The sequence below is a fragment of the Melanerpes formicivorus genome, unplaced genomic scaffold, assembly GCF_026170545.1.
Source record: "Melanerpes formicivorus ecotype bairdi unplaced genomic scaffold, bMelFor1.0.p_v2 SCAF_27, whole genome shotgun sequence".
Lineage (NCBI taxonomy): Eukaryota > Metazoa > Chordata > Aves > Piciformes > Picidae > Melanerpes > Melanerpes formicivorus.
The window spans coordinates 9,045,223-9,066,670 of record NW_027142379.1 but is presented as its reverse complement, the minus strand read 5'-3'; the positions used below and the strand labels follow the sequence as shown (position 1 = coordinate 9,066,670).

Sequence of the window (21,448 nt, the reverse complement as noted above, 5' to 3'; positions counted from 1 at the left end):
ATTCACAGTGTTTAACTAAAGAGAATTTGTGAGCAGCACATGAATTTTTGCAGTCATTTATGTACGAGTAACTTCCTTAGCAAATGACTGTAGCATAGAATCACCAAGGTTGGAAAAGACCTCAAAGATCATCAAGTCCACCTGTCACCCAACACCTCATGACTACTAAACCATGGCACCAAGTGCCACGTCCAATCCCCTCTTGAACACCTCTAGGGACGGTGACTCCACTACCTCCCTGGGCAGCACATTCCAGTGACAAACACCTCTTTCTGTGAAGAACTTTCTCCTCACCTCAAGTCTAAACCTCCCCTGGCACAGTTTGAGACTGTGTCCTCTTGTTCGGGTGCTGATTGCCTGGGAGAAGGGACCAACCCCCTCCTGGCTACAACCTCCTTTCAGGTAGTTGTAGACAGCAATAAGGTCTCCTCTGAGCCTCCTACTATATATTTAGCTGCTTCTCCCTCTTAAAATTAGCATCTTTTTCAATCTTAAAATGCAGTACAAGTCTGCCTACAACTAGTCTTACTTGGTCTCTATCCCAAAATTGTTTCTTGGCCGCTTTGCTTCATGTCATGTCATCCACCCCAGGAAGCAGGTAAACAACAGCTTGGTTTTTTAAGCTGCATACTCCCATAGACCTGAGGTGAAACTTGTTTTGACATGAAGCCTAATCAACAGTATATTGAAATGATGAAAACTGAGAAGGATTTGAACAGCACGAAACTTCGCTTGCCTTCGAATGCAACTGAATGTTATGTACCAGTGGACTTGTTTGAAAACACTGTTGATTGCAATAGGCTCCACTGAATTCACAGAATAAGCATTTCTCTGCAAGTACAATAGTTTTGCTCCTGCATATTTCATAATATATGGCATCAGTGGTGAAAGTGATTTGATGACAATCTCTGTGCTAGTCTGTAATAATCACATTCCTTTTGGGTTATGCATCGAAGAGAGGGGCTGCCTGCTAGGCTGGAAGTCATGCAGTGTGCTTTTCAAGCAGTCACTCACTTTTCATTTATAATTAACACAGCTATGCAAATATGCAGTCTGCTTCCCTTGTTCTTTGTGTTCTTGAGCCATTTTTTTTGGAAGAAAGGTATGGCCATGGGAACCAATTAGCAGGCCTATACTTGAATATTGAACATGCAGAAATGAGACTTGAGAACAGTATTTGAAGGCAAATGACTGCTGTTCTCAGTCCATCTAGCTCACTTGCTTTTCCACCTCTGGCTTGTAACCTTCCTTCTCTCTGGATGCCTGGGTCAACCTTTTATTGCCAGAAATGTTAAGATGGGCACATATTGCTGCTTCTCATGATGGTGCTGGCGCTGGCTAGCTCCTTCCCTCAAGTGAGGGAACTGATAATTCACCTGATGGCCCTTAAAGACTTGGAATGATAAGGAAATTATGTGTTTAATAAACTTTAATATTAGAAGCATTAGTAAATAATTATAGTTTTAACTCTGAGCAGATTTCATGACACCTTCAGAAGTCTGTGGATCTGCCTCAGTGGGTCAAACAGCACTGTTGCCTTCAGCGCTGATGCAGGTGTTTATTCTGAAGGTTAAAACACACTTTCACTCAGAATTGTCTCCACCAGGTTCCTCAGAAAATGGATCCTTGGTGATTCCAGCTTAGGTGAGAGCAGACTATTGGAGGAGAGTGGCTGTGGTGGATGGAGTGAGCACTGCAGTGTGCAGTCTTGTTAGACCGAATGGTTAGGGACAGGCTGAAACACTGCCAGGCTTGCTGCTGAAGCCTGCATCATCTGACACTGAGTTCTAAATCTGCTTTAGCAATCACTCTGCTAGTTCTCTGTCTCTTTTTGATTGGTTGCATTCCAAATGCAGATGTTCTGTGGATAGATACCAGGCAACTGGTACTCCTTGTCCAGGCTGCTAATCAAAATCACCAAAACCTAGTAATTATTCTCCTGATGCTCTGTTGAACAGTGTGTGTGAGAGATTGTCTCCTCCTGTCTGTCCAGATGCGTGGCATAAACTCTGTACCTCTGTGTGTGTGTGCAGGACTGATTTTTAGCTCACTGCACCTCTTCTTTTGCTCACACTTAATTTTCTTTGGGCCATTTTTTTATCTTGTGACGTTGCGTGAAGGTTTTAAATGCATGACGTGCCTGTTGTTTACGACCGTCATGCACCAGGGGTATTTTATATTCAGTGTGTGACACAGCTAATGATGGCTTCTCCCTGGACATTTATAGAGCTCTTTGTTGATTTGTGTGCCTGGAGCATGCAAAAGAAACTGGCTATTTTTGGTTTTAAATTGAGTTTTGACATTTCCATGTTGAAAGATATGAGAAATGGAGGAAGGAGGAAAACTACAGTGCAGCAGTCTCCACTGTAGAATCCCGGAATCACTACGGTTGGAAAAGACTTTTAAGATCATCAAGTCCAACCATTCTCTACCTCTACCAGTAGAGTTTTGTTCTGTTCCATTGCCTTCACTTGCAGACACTGCATGTTTCAGATTGTATCATTACATATTCATTAGTTTCATAGTTTCATTCAGGGTTGGAAGGGACCACAAGGATCATCTAGTTCCAACCCCCTTGCCATGGGCAGGGACACCCCACACTAGATCAGGCTGGACAGAGCCTCATCCAGCCTGGTCTTAAACACCTCCAGGGACAGGGCCTCGACCACCTCCCTGGACAACCCATTCCAGGGTTTCACCACTCTCATGGTGAAGAACCTCCTCCTCACATCTAGCTTGAATCTCCCTACCTCCAGCTTCATTCCATTCCCCCTAGTCCTATCACTACCTGAGATCCTGAGAAGTCCCTCCCCATCCTTCCTGTAGCCCCCTTCAGATACTAGAAGGCCACAATGAGGTCACCTCGGAGCCTTCTCTTCTGCAGACTGAACAGCCCCAACTCCTTCAGTCTGTCTTCATAGGAGAGGTGCTCCAGCCCTCTGCTCATCCTTGTGGCCCTTCTCTGGACACGTTCCAGCACCTCCACATCCCTCTTGTAATAGGGGCTCCAGAATTGGAGGCAGTACTCCAGGTGGGGTCTCACCAGGGTTGAGTAGAGGGGGAGGATCACCTCCCTCGACCTGCTGGCCACACTTCTCCTGATGTAGCCCAGGATCTGATTGGCTTTGCGGGCTGCAAGAGCACATTGAGAGCTCATGTTGAGCTTTTTGTCCACCAGCACCCCCAAGTCTCTCTCTTCAGGGCTACTTTCCAGCCAGTCACTGCCCAGCCTGTATTTGTGCCTGGGATTGCCTCAACCCAGATGCAGGACCCTGCACTTGCTCTTATTGAACTTCATGAGGTTGGCTTGTGCCCACCTCTCCAGCCTGTCCAGGTCCCTCTGGATGGCCTCCCTTCCCTCCAGCGTGTCTGCTGCACCACACAGCTTGGTGTCATCAGCAAACTTGCTGAGGGTGCGCTCAATGTCCATGTCCATGTCACTGACAAAGATGTTGAACAAGACAGGTCCCAGGGCTGATCCCTGAGGGACTCTGCTTGTCCCTGGCCTCCACTGGGACATGGAGCCATTGACAGCCACTCTTTGGGGGCAGCCATCAAGCCAGTTCCTTATCCATCTAGTGGTCCACCCATCAAACCCATTAGGCCAGAACAGGAGTGATTTCAGAATGAAATCAGGGTGGGAGGGAAGATACACAAATAAATTTGATCAGTCATAATTTTTAAAAGTGTGTGGAGAAACCTTCTGATTACATGTTGCCACTTGTGCAGGCAAGGAATGCTGCACTTGTTGCTGTAGTGATCTAAAGAAAGGGAGACAAGGATTGAGAAAGTGTAAGTCACATTTCCATTTTTATGGAAACAACAGCAACTGCCTTGCTGGCTTGGATCAATTAATTTACAAATCAAGTTCCTGTCAGCTCTACATTTGTTCATACTCATAATTTGCCCTAATGTTATTTTTAATTACACCTTTTTTATGTAGGTCAGTCTCAGACTTGCAGGACTCTGGCATTAGAAAATGTGTAGGGGATAACTCCTGGAAGTCCAAAGAGCGTGACAGTTTCCTTTCAGACCAGGATAACGACAAAGTGTTATTGTATATTAAGGCAGCCTGGTAAGGTGGTCAACCACTTGACACTTTGGTCAGGATATGTTAAGCTGTTGAAACATTTTCAGTCTTGTAGCCACACCTTTACTTGGGTTTTTAAAGGTATGTATGATTTACTAACATCTGTTGTGTACCCTTTCTCCTTGGAAATGCTGTAGTCCATTTGTTGAGGCAGACCCATTTACATGCTGGTTTGACAAGGGGAGGAGAAGACAAATGACATCAATCCACTAAGCTCAGGGTCATGTTCTTCATTCAGAAGTCATTTAAGTTGGTTTTGCACTCCAAAATTATTATGTATTTTTGCTCATAACCACCCTTTGAACATTGAACCCTTCTTTCTCATTGCTGTTGTATACGTTATTAATTAACATGGGCTTCTTGGGTTGCAAGGCTATCTGGAATTGGCTCATTTCTAATTGTTCCTTTATTTTATTGTCAGTAATGAATTTGGCTTGGAGCAATTGAAGTAGTGAGACATGTGAAATACGAAGAATTAGACGTAGCTTGCAAGATTTATATAAGAACACATTTAACTGGCGTGGTTGCAAGATGAGTTCTGCTGAGTTTTATGTTAAAACATAATGGTTTGCAGTGGAAAGAATTATTTAAATGTGAAGCTTGGGGGGTAGATATATTTTGAGATTTTACTGAGAAAAAAAAAAAAGGGAAGGGAAAAAAAAAAAAAAAGAGAAAGTTTTGATTTAGCAGAATAAATAAGTATCCATGCCTGAATAAACTAATGTGTATGCTTAACGTGAGTCAGTGTAAGGAGCTGGCTCACTCTGACTTTAGTGAAGGCCTTGGAAGTGTGTGGAAACACAAATTATGTAAAAGTCTGGGAGCTCAAGGCAGGCAAAAGGTCTTTCTGCCTGGAGAAGGAGCAGGCACTCTGGGAAAGCTGGGCAAAGCTGACCATGGTAGGCAGCAGCAGGGTGAAGCTGAGCCAGGCCTGCCCTGCCCGAGGGCAGATGTTTGTCAGTGCAGGGCAGCTGAGGGGCTCTCGGTGCCTGAAAGGAGCTGTGCTCCGTACCTCTGTCTGGGATCCCACTGCTCACACTGCTGGGCTGGACCTCAGGCAAGGATCTGCTCTCCTTGTAGGTGAAATGGGGAGGAGTATGGTTGGGGGATTTTTCTTTCCTTGATTAATATAACAATGAGGGCTATTTTTTGGAGTTCTGGAGGGGTGTCTGTGTTGAAGGTGGGTTTTGTGTGGTGAGGCTTGCCCTAGGCAAGGTTTTAGGTTTTAATTGAAACAATTCTTCTGATAGTACTGCTTCTGAAAGTTGGTTGGTTCATTTGTTTTTATTGCCAGTCTCTTCTAGTCCCTCTTTTTCTGTATTCCTTTGCTCTGCTTCATAACTTACCATGTTCACTTTTGTGGTTATACATAGCACAATCTGAGGGACCTGGGGCTGTTTGCCTGGAGAAGAGCAGACCAAGAAGGGGATCTTACTCATGTTGTGCAGCTATTGAGAAGGGTGGTTGTCAGGAAGAGGCCAGCCACTTTTCAGTGGTGCCCTATGATGGGATGAGGGACAACAGAAACAAACAGTAATACAGGAAATTCTACCTCAGCATGAGGAAGAACTTCTTTGTTGTGAGAGTGTCAGAACACTGGACCAGGCTGCCCAGAGTGGTTGTGGAGTGTCCCTCTCTAGAGACACTTAAAATCTGTGGGGACATGTTCCTGTGTGACCTGCCCTGGGTGATTCTGCTTTGTCACTGGGGATTGGACTCCCTGATCTCTGGAGGTCCCTTCCAACCTCTGCCATTCGAGGCTTCTCTTATCCCAAACCCTTTTTCACTTTTTCTCTGTGCTTCTGCAGTTCTGCAAAACTTATTCTCATCATTTCTTTTTTGCTGGTTTTTGCTTGGTATTTTCTGTTACATTTTCCCCCTCTCATTATTAAATGATCTGTTACCCTTCTTTCCTTCCTTTCAAAATATCCAGCTGTTCAGAACAAGCCAGGGGAGTTAGACTGTGCCATTAACCTTGGCATTTTGTAACAGTGAAAGCTACCAAAAGCACTCAGTGTCTTTTTGGAGTGAAACTCTTGTTTCTTCCAAGAGGCAATGAACAGTGCTCTTTGTTTGGAGATCTAAATCTGAGCTGCTACTTATTTTTTCCTAATTACAAATAAATTATTTGCAGAGATGATAATAAAGGAATTCACCTGGAACTACATTATCTTCTCCTTTATAGTTAAAAAATGGGACTGGCTCTAAATGATTATCCTGCAGAGGGACTACAAAAGGAAGAGTGATATTCAGATGAGTTTCATTACTTTGGTTTAGCAGGAGGTTTGTTCACGTATTGAGCATGTTCATTCTTTGCTGATTTGGGGAAACAGGGAATTGTTGGGAAACAAAGCAGTGCACTGTGGGGTGAGATTGCTGTTGATATGTGGGTGTCAGTGCAGTGTTTCAGCCCTTTCTCTGATGGTCCACAGACAGAAAAATACCTTGGCAATGTGTGTGGAATCTTCCACCATTATAGCACTTACCTGTCCTCAGTGTCCTGATGAAAACTTTCATAGCTATGAAGAATTTGCCAAAAATAGGTAATGCTTTATTGTTAACACTCGCTTTGCTTGTAAACAGCAAGTTCAGTACAGGTGAGTATCACAGTATCACCAAGGTTGGAAGAGACCTCAAAGATCATCGAGTCCAACCTGTCACCACAGACCTCATGACTAAACCATGGCACCAAGTGCCATATCTAATCCCCTCTTGAACACCTCCAGGGACGGTGACTCCACCACCTGCCTGGGCAGCCCATTCCAATGGCGAACAAGTGCAGCTATGCGGAATGGAGAGGGGACTAAATGTTTGTTGACAATATTTTAACTGAAGGAATAGAATGCTGCAGGTGACCCAATGTCATGGTTGGGTTATTTTCTGTCTTTTTCTTTTCCAGGACTTCTGATGGTGGAAAGACAGTTGGTACCATTGAAGTCAATCTTGTGAAGATGGGAGAGCTAGAGGATAGGGAGACAGATCACATCACAACAGACTCCCAGGATCAAAAGGTAGGATCTCAGTTCATTGCACAGAGTTAATTAGAGTGTTCAGCTGTGCTAAGAGCCTGAAGAACTAATACCAAATTGTGTTAAGGACCTAATGAAAAAAATGAATCTGGAATAAAGTACTATGTAGAATTAATCTCTCTAAGAATATTTTAAAAAATTAAATTATATGGAGTAATACTTCCTCCTTAGCTTCCTTTTCCCTCCTTTTAGGAACAAAAAAAAAAGATTGTGACCTCAACTGACCACATTTAATCACTCCTGGTCAAGAAACTGTCCAGAGAGATGCCGTAAATGTGACTTACGTTTCCCCTGAACAGTTCCTCTGTTTTCAGCCTTTTAAGTCCTGTTCACCTAGGTTTTTATGTGCAACCTGTGCACAAAATACTGAAAAAGAAATGGAAAGAATGGCAGACAAACAAGCCAAAAAAAGAGGTGAATCCCCTTTTGAAGGGACAAGCTCAGCTTCATTTCATGGGAGCACGCAGTGGTGGGAAGATAATAACAGGGGTGGTCCAGAAATGGTTTTTGAGAGTGATAGCACAGGGCAGAGTCAACTAGAGGATATTTGTAGGGATTCTGAGTTAAGGTGCGCATACTGTGTCATGAGAGGAAGGACAAAAGGGCTTGGAAAGAGCAAAAATGCTCTTAAATAGGCAGGTGATTGCAGATAAAAGCTATGGAGACTGGAGCTGCAGATGATATGGGGAGGGGGAGTGGATTTGAGAGGACTATGGAACCCAAGGAAAGAGGGGGAAACAAATGGGCTTTTCTCTATGATGACAGAATCACAGTATCACCAAGGTTGGAAGAGACCTCAAAGATCATCTTGGAAGAGATTCAGAAATTACTGCTCAGAACAAGGAAAATGGACTCTGAATGATTTTCAGTTAATAAAAATGTCTCTCTGACTGGGGCCCTGAGTGAGGGCAGCTGGCATTACCAGTACAGAGTTGCTTCCTCCCACCTCCTCTGCAGGCCTTTCCTCACTGACAGAATGCTTGCAGCCCTGATACTGTGGTGTGCTGCTGTACATGCTGTTATGATGTATCTTGTTCTTCATGAAAAAGAAAACATATTTTCTATAATGCAGGAGGGAATGTAAAATTAAGGGGTGCCTTTTTTTTTGTTTGTTTGAAAGTAACATATGAGCATGTATTTTTGGAGAAAAGAGCATTGTTCTGAATATCTTTTCTGCTCAGCCTAACAGTCTCCTTTTGGGCCAGACTCTGAGAGTAGATTTTACACTTCTTTTGCCACCATTCTTTTCAAAGGACTTCAATGGCCTTTCAGAACAATGGACCAGTGGGAGCAGTTCCAAAGAAGCCAAATCTTTCTGGTTTTGTGCTATAAAACTTGCACAAGCTCGGTAACATGAACTGGTTTTTCAGCCTTCTCTTTGATTTTGCTTTTCTTCTATTTAAAAATGTGGAGTAAGACTGTTCTCAATTATTTTAGATTTAATTAATGAGCTGTGTCTAGCTTGGCAGAGCCAGGAGGCTTTAATAGCATCTTTTTAAGGGGTTCTAATACTTGTCATAAAGACCAGGCTTGTGATAGCTATATTTTCTGTGGTCTTTAAATGGGTCCTTACTTTTTTTGGATCAGCTGCATCATAGACTCTTGGTTTGTATGTTCATAGCAAGGATGCAGTTGTGAGAATGTGGAGTTATTGAATTACTTCAAAGAAATAAGATCTGAATTACATTTGCTATCTCATTAGGTAGACTATGTGCAAGGAACTACTCATGGTAGTGTAAGGTGATAATTCAGTCTGAGGTATCAGTTTTTTGCTTTAAGCTCAACAACAGAACATCTGGAAACTGGGGAAGCCCTGGGAGCAGAACTCCCTAGCACCTTTAGAGGCTGGTTTTTGGTTTTGTGTTTGGTAGTTGTTTTTTTTTTTCTGACTGGGAGGAGGAGGAGGAGCATTAAAGAATATATTCCTGGTACAGTTAATATAAATGTACACTGGTTGATTTTTCCATAAACTTGTTTTACTTTTTTCATACCCTAAGCTTAAAACCACAAAGGGTCTTCCAATTCACTTGTGTAACAGATGACTTTAATCACAGACTGCCAGCACATTTTAAAGACTCTTTGTGGTTCCTGTTTTCCCTTTGATTAAAAATTCATGGAGTGCTTTCTGACACTGTGCATGTGAAAACTGCCTTGTCAAACCTCCCTGAAAGCACAGAACTTGTCAAAAATTATTTTAACCTCTGCCATTGTATTGGGAGGAAGACTTTCTGGTTTGTTATGAATAACTGATCACACTTTGCCACTTTCTCTGCTCTAATTCTGATTGTTACAGTATACTGGAACAGAACTGTGAAAGGGGAAAGTGTAAATTATAATTGAAGGTTGGGAAGTTACATTATGAGTGATGTTTTTCAGTCTGCCACTTATAAGCTGCTATGAATTCCCACATCACACCTGAACGTGTTACAGTTGTGGTTGCATGTCTTTTGCAGTGTGCATTGGTTCGTGAATGTACAGCCACTGAAGGCATAAGTGGTAAAGACAGCTTGCCTTCCTTAAATGCAGGTAAGTGTTCTCAAATCTGTAAAACATGCCTGCTGCAACCCTGTGTCAGAGCCTGAAGAAATCACAAAGATTTGGGGCAGAAATCTTAAAAGGCTTTTCAAGTGATGTGCATTTGAATGTTTTATGCATATTTCACGGTATCCTTTCGCAGAGAGATGTGAGGGAAACCTTCAGAAATGTGTGTCAGTTCTGCTTTCTGAAACCCTGCTCAAATCTCCAACTTGCATCTTTACTGGTCAATGATTTTCAAGGCTGTCAGTGACTTCAGTGGGCACAGAATTAACCTCATAAGTTCTTCTCATGTCATTGCATGACATTCTGTTAAAGTAATTATGCATTATTTGTAACTGCATACCCTGGAGAATTAATCTCTCTCATAGGTGATGAAGTGGCAATTTGAGTTTGATCTGGAAGCTATATGTCCTAAAATGAAGGAAGCTGTTGGCAAGGCATTCTCAATTCTAGGTCAATTCTGGGCTGGAATGTTCGGTGCTGAACTAGATCTATTTCTCTTTCATTATGCTGAGAAATATTACATACTGATTTGCTGCACCATCAAAGTTTTATTAGTCCAAGTTTATGAATCTCCATTACGATGTCACAAATAAGTTATATGGATCATCTGAAACTGCAGCACTGTCAAGAATTCTCTGCATTTGTTGCATAGAGTTGAGGAAAAATGTTACTGAAGTTTTAAAACCTTTACTGGAACTTTTTCATGTGACTATGCTGATAAGAGAGATTTATTAGCCTAGCTTTGCAGTCTGAAGGGAGCACTAGAGCACTCCAAAAAACCCTATTTTTCCTTATATGAATGCTGTGATTTTTTTCTCTGTGAGTTGTTGAGACTAGATCAGAAGCAAGGGGAAAAAAAAATTCTTAGGAACTGCAATTTCTTTTTATTAGTTCAGTGTGAGGCTACATATGTTTGTGGGAAAGAGATTCACTGAGAATTACTAAATGCACAGGAACTGCATCTGGCTCTGGAACTTCCTGAATTGAAAATAGCTGGAGGCAGGGAGAATATCTTGCTCTTCAGGTATCTATTTATGGCACTTCTTGGAGACAAGATACGGAGGCAGTGTGATGATTTGGTCTAACTCAGTTGTTTGGTTCTGATTTTGTATGTCATCCTGATAAGTGGGTCTTAAAGAAATGACATCCCTCTTCAGAGGAAATGTTACTGATTTGCAACTGATTTCAGTTTTTCAGTTTGCTTCCTCCATTGAGTGGGTTTGATTGAGGTTTTTCAAGGAGTATTTTTGGATGGGCAAATGCTGTAGTTTGGGGAACTTACTTTGTTGGAGTTTCCAAGGTAGAGGAGAGTTTTGTGAATTATTGAAGCCTGGATTATTTTGTCAGGAGGTTTTACACATGATTCTGCAGTTTTTTCTCTAGATATACTGCACTTACCATTTCTATTTATTGTTCTCATGGCCAGAGAGGTTGTGGAGTCTCCTTCTCTGGAGACTTTCCAAACCTGCCTGGATGCATTTCTGTACAACCTCCCTTAGATCATCCTGCTTAATAGAGGGGTTAGACTGGATGATCTATAGAAGTCCCTTCCAACCCCAAACATTCTGTGACTGTAGACACACAGTATAAACCCACCCCCCACCCCACCCCCCACTTCATAATGTCAAAAATACCATGAAGGAGGTTTTGTCATGGGTTGTTTTTGAAGAGTTAAGGGGAAAGAGCAGAACTATAGATGTGTGTGCAAGAGATGACAGCACACAGCATATTGGAAAGAGTTCTGTGTCACAGGAAGTTAGTTCTAATAAATACTTTTTCTTCAGCCTGTTTCCTGTGCTTGTGACTTCCTCTTCTCATCCCAGTGTTACCTCACTTCCCTGCTGACACCTGGCACTAGTTCCAGGTTTTGTCAGTCCCACTCTTTTTATTGAATTCCCAATTTCTTTTCTCAGAAAATTTTAGCTTTCCTTCTATACTTCTTTGCCCAACCAGTCAGACTTCTTCCCCAGCATGTCTGCATGACAGGGCTTCATGTGGACTAAAGCTCTCTGTGCTCCCTGGAGTCTGATTTTGTCCTATGGGTACCAGTTCTTAAGTGTATTGTGCCACACACTAGCTCTGCCCAAAACCGTATTCACCTACTTTGTACAAATGACATCTGCAAAGCTTTGTTGGTGTCAGAGGCTAAGAAGGATGCAAGAATTTTCATGGAGGTAGACTTTTGGTGTGTGTATGAGGCATTAAATTCCAGTTTTGAGTCTATTTACTGAGATTTCATTGCCAAGGCTTGTGTCAGATCTGGGTGGACTAGTAAAATGCACACCTCTGGAAAAGATGTAGTGTCAGAATGCAAGTTTGTAAAGCACAGAACTGTTCTGTTGTACGTTTCTGGCCTCATCCACTTAGACCATCTTAAATGAAAATTAAGAGAGAAATTTGGGTAGTGACTGGCTGGAGAGCAGCCCTGAGGAGAGAGACTTGGGGGTGCTGGTGGACAAGAAGCTCAACAGGAGCTCTCAATGTGCACTTGCAGCCCGCAAAGCCAATCAGATCCTGGGCTGCATCAGGAGAAGTGTGGCCAGCAGGTCGAGGGAGGTGATCCTCCCCCTCTACTCAGCTCTGGTGAGACCCCACCTGAAGTACTGCCTCCAGTTCTGGAGCCCCTATTACAAGAGGGATGTGAAGGTGCTGGAAGGTGTCCAGAGAAGGGCCAGGAGGATGAGCAGAAGGCTGGAGCACCTCTCCTATGAGGACAGACTGAAGGAGTTGGGGCTGTTCAGTCTGCAGAAGAGAAGGCTCTGAGGTGACCTAATTGTGGCCTTCCAGTATCTGAAGGGGGCCTGCAGGAAGGCTGGGGAGGGACTTCTCAGGATCTCAGGTAGTGACAGGACTAGGGGGAATGGCATGAAGCTGGAGGTGGGGAGATTCAGGCTGCATGTGAGGGGGAGGTTCTTCACCATGAGAGTGGTGAAGCCCTGGAATGGGTTGTCCAGGGAGGTGGTTGAGGCCCCATCCCTGGAGGTGTTTAAGCCCAGGCTGGATGAGGCTCTGGCCAGCCTGCTCTAGTGTGGGGTGTCCCTGCCCATGGCAGGGGGATTGGAACTAGATGATCCTTGTGGTCCCTTCCAACCCTGACTGATACTATGATACTATGAAATAAGCAGTTTAAGCCAGACAAATTTCAGTGTGGCAAAATCAGAGGCAATCAAAAACAAGCACTGAAGGGAAAGGAATGGTCTCAGCCACCTGATAACAACGGTATTGCCCACACTACTGTCACTGCACTACACGTCTCCAGTACCTATTCCATATCCATATGTGTTTAGTGTATGTCTATACTGTTGTAAAGATTTCTAGTTCTTTCTGTCTCATGTCGTTTATCAGGACTTCAAAACTCTGGGACTGAAAAAATACCTCTCTGTGAATCTTCAGGCCTATAGGGCAGAGATGCACATTGGCATTCTTCTGAAGTCTAAATCTTAATAGAAGGAGCTTGCAGCCCTCCAGTGAGTTATGAGGCACTTAGTGAGCGAGTGGGAATGATACCATATTTCACTGAGGCTTATCACTATTCTATTTATACCTCAAGAGATTGGATTTATCTCTTTCAAAATTCAGTTACTTATTTATAAGACTGGAGAGTTTGCCAGTTGTTTGCATGTAAGCATACTGCACTTGGCAAAGAAAAAATAATAAAATTAAGCAAAGAATAATAAAATTAAGCAAAGAATAATAAAATTAAGCAAAGAGGGCTGGAGTGCTTCCTCCTGAGGTGGTGTGCATAACACACCTACCCCACAAAAGATATAAATGGAAAGAAACATAGTTAGTCAATTAGTATCAGGCAACGGTTTGCTTTGATCCATGCTCAATAGGGAACAAAAATGAAAACACTGTATTCAATCTTTTAGCATTTCTATTTTATTTTACTTGAAGGAGAAGCAATGGGAAGGTTATTTTGTGGAATAAAAAGCACAGAGGTCTTTACATTTGAAAATGAAATGCACAAAAATATAGAGGCTTAAATATATGGTATGGGCTTTCAGGCTTCAAGCTATAGGAAAAGCTAGGCACAAGCTATAGGGAAAGCTAGGCATAAGCTATAGGGAAAGGTAGGCATAAGCTATAGGGAAAGGTAGGCATAAGCTTTAGGGAAAGCTAGGCATAAGCTTTAGGGAAAGCTAGGCATAAGCTTTAGGGAAAGCTAGGCATAAGCTATAGGGAAAGGTAGGCATAAGCTATAGGGAAAGGTAGGCATAAGCTATAGGGATGCAGACACAAGCTATAGGGAAAGCTAGGCATAAGCTATAGGGATACAGGCACAAGCTATAGGGAAAGCTAGGCATAAGCTATAGGGATACAGGCACAAGCTATAGGGAAAGCTAGGCATAAGCTATAGGGATACAGGCACAAGCTATAGGGAAAGCTAGGCATAAGCTATAGGGATACAGGCACAAGCTATAGGGAAAGCTAGGCATAAGCTATAGGGATACAGGCACAAGCTATAGGGATGCAGGCATAAGCTATAGGGAAAGCTAGGCATAAGCTATAGGGATACAGGCACAAGCTATAGGGAAAGCTAGGCATAAGCTATAGGGATACAGGCACAAGCTATAGGGAAAGGCTTTTAAAATATGTTTTCTCTTTTTATAACCACTGCAGTGCATCTGGACTTTATTTCTGCCCCTATGCACTGCACTGGTTAGGCCACACCTTGAGTCCTGTGTCCAGTTCTGAGCCCCTCAGTTTAGGAAATATGTTGTCTTGCTGGAACATGTCCAGAGAAGGGCAACAAAGTTGGTGATGGGTTTGCAGCACAAGCCCTATGAGGAGAGGCTGAGGGAGCTGGGGTTGCTTAGCCTGGAGAAGAGGAGGATCAGTGGTGACCTTATTGCTCTCTACAACTACCTGAAGGGAGGTTGTAGCCAGGTGGAGGTCCGTCTCTTCTCCCAGGCAATGAGCACCAGAACAAGAGGACACAGTCTCAAGCTGCACCAGGAGAGGTTCAGACTGGATGTTAGGAAGAAATTCTATACAGAGAGAGTGAATGTCCATTGGAATGGGCTGCCGGGGGTGGTGGTGGAGTCACCATCATTGGAGGTGTTCAGGAGGAGACCTGATAGGGTGCTTGGTGCCATGGCTTAGTTGATTAGGTGGTGTTGGATGAGCTTGAAGGTCTCTTCCAACCCGGTTCGGTTCTGTTCTATTCTGTTCTATCCTATATCCTATCCTATCCTATCTCTATTCTATCCTATCCTATCTCTATTCTATTCCTATTCTATTCTGTTTTTCAGTAGCATTTATGATCACTGTCTAAACACAGGGAGATTCTATTATCTTTAGGAAACTTTTACTCACTTTAATAACCACTGTTTATAAAAGCCAAATCTAGTCCTGACATTCATAACTCTTTGGCTGTTTTTACATGCCTCCTGGATTTCTTTTTCACACAACTTGCTGTAATTCCAAACCAACTATTGTTGTGACTGTCTAGGAAAACACATCGGAGTTGTATTATTTATGAAATCACATGACCTCACTAGTTCTGTTTATATGAAAAGCAAAGTCACTTGCAGCTCTTACTGTCTGTCTCAAATTTTATCCAGGCTGCAAATGGGAATTTTTTTCGTTTCTTGTGAAAACAAAACTCCCAGGCTTCTTTTTTTTTTTATCCCCTGAGTTTGGGAATGTGAATTTCTTTATAAACACAGAGATGTTTTGGCCATTTTCTAGAACTTGCAATGCACTTGAGGTTCTCATCAGAAAATTCAGACTCAGAGGTATACCTGGAGAGTAGTTCAATAATGTTAATGATGATAAAAGTCACAACATTGCATTCACATTTTCAGGGTGGTTCCAGGTCTCCCTTGCTATCATGCTGTGGTCTTGTTAGTGGTTTTGTTTGCTTTTGTCTTCTTTTTTTCCCCATGATGATGGTGTTGATAGTGGGAAGATGGAAGAAAAGAGATTGTGGAGCTGCACATGTGCATTAGGTTCTTACAGACTAATGTGAATTTTTGAATGTAACAGATTCTGAGCACAAATTTAAGAGCTGTGCTTGGACAAGCATCCTTTGGTAACTTCTTAGGGAGTAGATATTAAAAGGTAAAATGGAGGTAAGACCTTTATGTGCCTAGAGCATCATCATTTGAAATGTCCTGCTAAAAAGCACCAGCTCATTTCCTAGTGAACTGGTGCCACTTAGGGAAAAAACAGGAAATAACCCACAACCCAAAAATATCATCTGGTCTGCTAGGTTTCTGTTTAAGGGGAAATTTGAATTGGCCCTTAGTTTCTTCAGCTCTCCCTGGCATCTGAAGATTGTAATCCCCTGCCTTGTTGATGATCATCTTCAAGATGATTGGTGCCACATACCTACTTTGTGGATTGACAGAGGCTGTCAATATTACTGACAAAACTGATTTTGTTCAATAGAAGAATCTCAGCAAAAGAGGATGAAAATAGGAAAGCATCACAGCATACTCTAAGCAAGTAATATCATAAATGCCAGATGCTAGATGTAGGTCAGTCATAGGCACAGGACTTGGAGGTGCTTTTTTATACAGTGGACAACAGTTAAGCTTGTGTGGTGAGGATTCTCAAGCTGTAAAATTGTGTGTAAAGGTCCTTGAACCAGTATTGAGGTATTTTGGGTCTTAGGAGTAAAGAAAAATTGCTGTTGTTCATATGCCATGGCTATGGACCATCTACTAGGCATATTTCACAACACTAAGTTGGAATTTAGTTTAAGCAAAGTCACTAATGAAAGCAAAATTACTCTAAGAAGTCTTCCAGTTTCTCATCAAAGACTAACGATCAAAGAGATTTCAGTAGAGTGATGGGAATAGAAAACCTCTATCTACAATTACTTAACCAGGATTATTTACAACCTTCTTGTCTTTACAAGTTGCCAACAACTGTTTTATTACAGATCTCTTTTAATGTGTGCTCTTGTTTTAGGCCTTTCCTAAAGGACTTCTGTTTAAAAAGTAGTTTGATTAGACAGACAAGACAGTTTGTGTACCTTCAATAGCTGGCCTGTGTTTTTCATTTTCTGTAAATCAGCCTACACAGGCAATAATGGTGGTAGTGAGTTGTGAAGCTGAAATTTCTATTTAGTAGATGTCATTCTGACAGCAAGTTTCCTCTCAGCACACATGGGGAATGCCTGCCTCTGAGTTATAGACCATTCAGTGGCAGATCAATGGGAGCCTGCTCCAAGGCAGCTTTTTCCAGCAAGCTGATAGAAAGGTAGTGTTGGAGGATTTAGATGGCTGTCCAAAGTCATTCTGAGGTGGGAAGCAGTGGATGTGTGTGTTAAATTACAATCATTTGTCTCCAAGTAAGCTTGTCGAAGTAGTCAAATGAAACTTTTCTTTCTTGACTTCTTTCCCCATTTGTTCTTTCTGGAAAATTAGTCAAGGGGGAAGGGCAGGTGAAGAAAAAAAGGCAAGGAGAGAGTAGGAATTGCCCATCTTTGTTACAGAGCATCATTGCAAGACCTGATTGAAAACAAAACCAACATAAAGAACTTGAAGATAAAAAATGTGGTGGATTTTGGGCATAACCTTCCAAGACATCAAGTACCAAGTTTTCCTATGTCAGGTTGCAGAACTGATCAGAGAACAGTGTGTGTAACATATTGACAGCACTGTTTATGCTTCTCTGTAGTAGCAGTCTCTTAACCATATCAATGATCAATGACTCTGAAGTGGTATCTTTTTGACCATGGCAATGGTCAAGCTTCCTATAATGTAGATGCAAACCATCTGTTGATGGTGAGTCGGCTGTTGATGACTTCTGTGCATTAAGGTATAGCCCAATACTGAGGCATGCTTCACTTATCCCATGCAGTTTATCAGCAATGTATTAGCTATGTGATTCTAGCAGAGGGTAAGCAATGGTGTTGGCTGTGAGTTCATTGTTTATTTGTGCATTCCATTTCTCCAATGTCTTAAGTTAGGAATAAGTGTAAGAGTATGTCTTACATATGTCTTAAGTGTAAGAGTAGAGAGCACAATTTACATTCTTGCTACAGTGAAATGCTAAATTCACAGGGTAGCTACTGTGATTTATCCTCTATGCTACTAATACTTTCTCCTCCACATGGTGCTACAATAAATAAAATAAAAAATTAAGGGTTTTGATAGAATTTTAATGGTTCTGAAATTAATTATGGAAGCAAGAGTGGGAATAATGTATCATTTGGGGGTGAAATTGTTGCCATAAATTTTGAGAGAGTCCTACAATCGCAGTAATGATACAATTTTTCTTCTCTGCAGTGTTAAAAAACCCAATCTGTAAGTTATATAGATTTCCTACTTCTGACAACAAGTGGATGAGGATCCGGGAACAGATGGCTGAGACAACCCTTTCTTTCCATGTTCCTAAGGAACTGATCAATCTGCACATAAAGGAGGACATGAGAAGGTAAGGAAGTTGTCACAGTGGCAGCTGTTGAATTTTGTTTCTTCTGATTTGCAATAATGTGAGTGATGAGCTAAAAATACCCAGGTTTAGTATGAAATAGGCAAAATACAGCAATCTTCATGGCTGCCAAAAATTCACAGCTGTAAGTGAACAACAGAATTGATTGTTCAGAACTGTTAGGGCTCCAGGGACTTAGCAAGTTGTGAGAAATGAACTGTGCTGGAGTGTGGTCATAGTTTGAAGTGTATAAGCATCAACATTTGATTAATAGAAATATTCTGAAGAAGTTAACATTTTGTATAGGAGCAACATAGGACAAGGCTGTGAGCTACATTGTAGTGTTTGGCTTTGTGTCTGGGCTGGGCTGATACCACAACCAAATCTTATTTAAGCAATGGAAAATGACATGACTGTACTGAATAAAGGAGCAAGGGGACTATAAATCACACTTCTTTAATGCAGATCAGTTGACATAACAAAGTGATACCAAAGTAATATGTATTTGGAACCTTTTTTCATATTTGGACTTGTCACAAGGAGGGACACCTGAGGATCCTTAGAGTATGTGTGGCCAGGTCAAAAAGATCACAGTATCACAGTATAACTTAGGTTGGAAGAGACCTCGAAGATCATCGAGTCCAACCTGTCAACACAGACCCCATGACTAGACCATGGCACCAAGTGCCACGTCCAGTCCCCTCTTGAACGCCTCCAGGGACGATGACTCAACCACCTCCCTGGGCAGCACATTCCAATGACTAATGACTCGCTCGGTGAAGAACTTCCTCCTCACCTTGAGTCTAAACCTCCCCTGGCACAGCTTGAGACTGTGTCCCCTTGTTCTGGTGCTGGTTGCCTGGGAGAAGAGACCAACCCCTTCCTGGCTACAACCACCCTTCAGGTAGTTGTAGAGGGCAATGAGGTCACCCCTGAGCCTTCTCTTCTCCAGGCTAAACAATCCCAGCTCCCTCAGCCTCTCCTCATAGGGCTTGTGTTCAAGGCCTCTCTCCAGCCTTGTTGCCCTTCTCTGGACACGTTCAAGTGTCTCAATGTCCTTCTTAAAGTGAGGGGCCCAGAACTGGACACAGGACTCAAGGTGCAGCCTAACCAAAGCAGAGTACAGGGGCACAATGACTTCCCTGTTCCTGCTAGCCACACTATTCCTAATGCAGGCCAGGATGCCATTGGCCTTCTTGGCCACCTGGGCACACTGCTGGTTCAAAGATAGGGGGACACAAGAGTCCCCAAGTCCTTTCTATGTTCAAATTCTCACTTCAGTAACTAAAATGGCAGCCTGTCCTTGAATATGTTTAAGCTGTGCTTACAGCTGCAGACAGAAAGCAATGTTTTAGGCAGTTCAGAGCTTCTCTGAAAGCATACCTGCTTTTTCATTGATTGTGCTTGGTGTAGGAGATGATACTGCCTCTTTCCCGTGAAGATTGCCTGGCACGTAGGTGGGCACCTGGTCTGATGTGTAAGAGTAACACCGAGAGCTGGTGCTGCATCCCAAAGCCATGCTGTGCAATTTCAGCCTCCAGCAGAGGGGTTGTTTACAGTGGTTGGTTATCCTGCAATAGGACCTTCTTTTCTTCTTTTTTTAATTCAGCCTATTTCTGTCTGATCTTTTCACGCCGGTAGAACAGCATGTGGGAGACCAGAATCTTGCTTTTGACAAAGTCAATGGACTGATACATACTTATGCATGGTGATGATGGGTTATAAAAATCATATGAATTGTTATAATACTTTATTCATTTAATGCTGTGTTTAGGCATTTATGGTCTGATCTTGTTTGAGAATACTGATGTGCAAGATCTTTAAAAGTATGCAGTAAAAACAGATTATGCTGACATGAACAGTTCATCCACTTCCCAGATTTTCATCTGCCCTGTGGGTAAATGCCTTTTAAATGTTAGAGGATTCCTTCAAGCACTTTTACTACTACTGTGTTATTGTCTCCAAAGGCATAATGCAAGTAATAGCACTTGCTGTTATTTCCTATTACAGTGTTCACCTTCTTGGATAGAATCATAGTAAAGAATTATCATGGTTTGGTTTGTGGTTTTTTTTTTTCAATGGTTATTCAGTGCTCACCAAAATAAAGAAAAAGGTTGAGGAAGAGGCAGAAGTAAAAGTTACTGAAGTATTAAGCCAGCAGTGTGCCCAGGTGGCGAAGAAGGACAATGGCATCCTGGTCTGCATTAGGAGTAGTGTAGCCAGCAGGAGCAGGGAAGTCATTGTGCCCCTGTACTCTGCATTGGTTAGGCCACACCTTGAGTACTGTGTACAGTTCTGGGCCCCTCAGTTTAAGAAGGACATCGAAACACTTGAGCGTGTCCAGAGGAGGGCAATGAGGCTGGGGAGAGGCTTTGAACACAAGCCCTATGAGGAGAGGCTGAGGGAGCTGGGATTGTTTAGCCTGGAGAAGAGGAGGCTCAGGGGTGACCTCCTTGCTCTCTACAACTACCTGAAAGGTGGTTGTAGCCAGGAAGGGGTTGGTCTCTTCTCCCAGGCAGCCAGCACCAGAACAAGGGGACACAGTCTCAAGCTGTGCCAGGGGAGGTTTAGACTCGAGGTGAAGAGAAAGTTCTTCACTGAGCAAGTTGTTCGTCATTGGAATGTGCTGCCCAGGGAGGTGGTGGAGTCACAGTCCCTGAAGGCATTCAAGAGGAGATTGGACATGGCACTTGGTGCCATGGTCTAGTCAGTGGGGTCTTGAGTGACCGGTTGGACTTGATGATCATCGAGGTCTCTTCCAACCTTAGTTATACTGTGATACTGTGATTGAAGCAAGTGGTTCTGATTTTCCTGGCTGCTAATGTGGTTAGCTGTTCAAGCCTACTGGAAAGCACAGATCTGAGAGAGAGACCAAATGATTGTATCAGTCTGAGGGAAAAGGTTAGACCATGTGGTAGAATAGCAGCAGATGGTGGGAATAGGGACATCTGTGTCACCTATCATCATAGAGCAGTGTAGGTTGGAGCTTCACTTTTGTATGGGCTTTGCTTTTTGAAACAGTTGGAAATGCTTGTGCTCCTGGGGGCACCTTGCATTGGTTAACTGGTAAATTGATGTTAGAAGGATATTCTTGTGTTAGTTCTAGAACTTGCATAAAAATTCTACAGCATATTCTTGAGGCTATTCTCTTCTGAAGTATTCTCTGCATCCTTCTTCCTTTACTGTTTTTCCCCCCCTACCAGTTTTTGTACAAAAGAATAGATATTTTTGTCTCAGAGGTCGCTTGTTATCCTCAGCCTGCTTCATTTTGTTCCTGTTGGGCCATCAGTACAGTCAGATCTGAAGCAAATACCTATGAAAAATATCCAAGTGAAGTTTCAATCCCATTCAGTATTTTATATTAAATCATAATTGAAATTCCCTTTTCTCATAGCTCTTA

At 42.6% G+C, this 21,448-nt stretch overlaps 1 protein-coding gene across 4 annotated transcripts in view; it reads left to right on the top strand.

Moving 5' to 3' along the window:
- The window catches only part of INPP4B (inositol polyphosphate-4-phosphatase type II B), a 339,838-nt gene that overhangs the window by 202,869 nt on the left and 115,521 nt on the right, over positions 1 to 21,448 (top strand). For all 4 annotated transcript variants that reach the window (XM_068154053.1, XM_068154054.1, XM_068154052.1 and 1 more), the window contains 3 exons: positions 6,990 to 7,101; positions 9,573 to 9,645; positions 17,904 to 18,051. In XM_068154053.1, the coding sequence (XP_068010154.1) occupies positions 6,990 to 7,101; positions 9,573 to 9,645; positions 17,904 to 18,051 (333 nt within the window). The remainder of the gene's footprint in view (positions 1 to 6,989; positions 7,102 to 9,572; positions 9,646 to 17,903; positions 18,052 to 21,448) is intronic.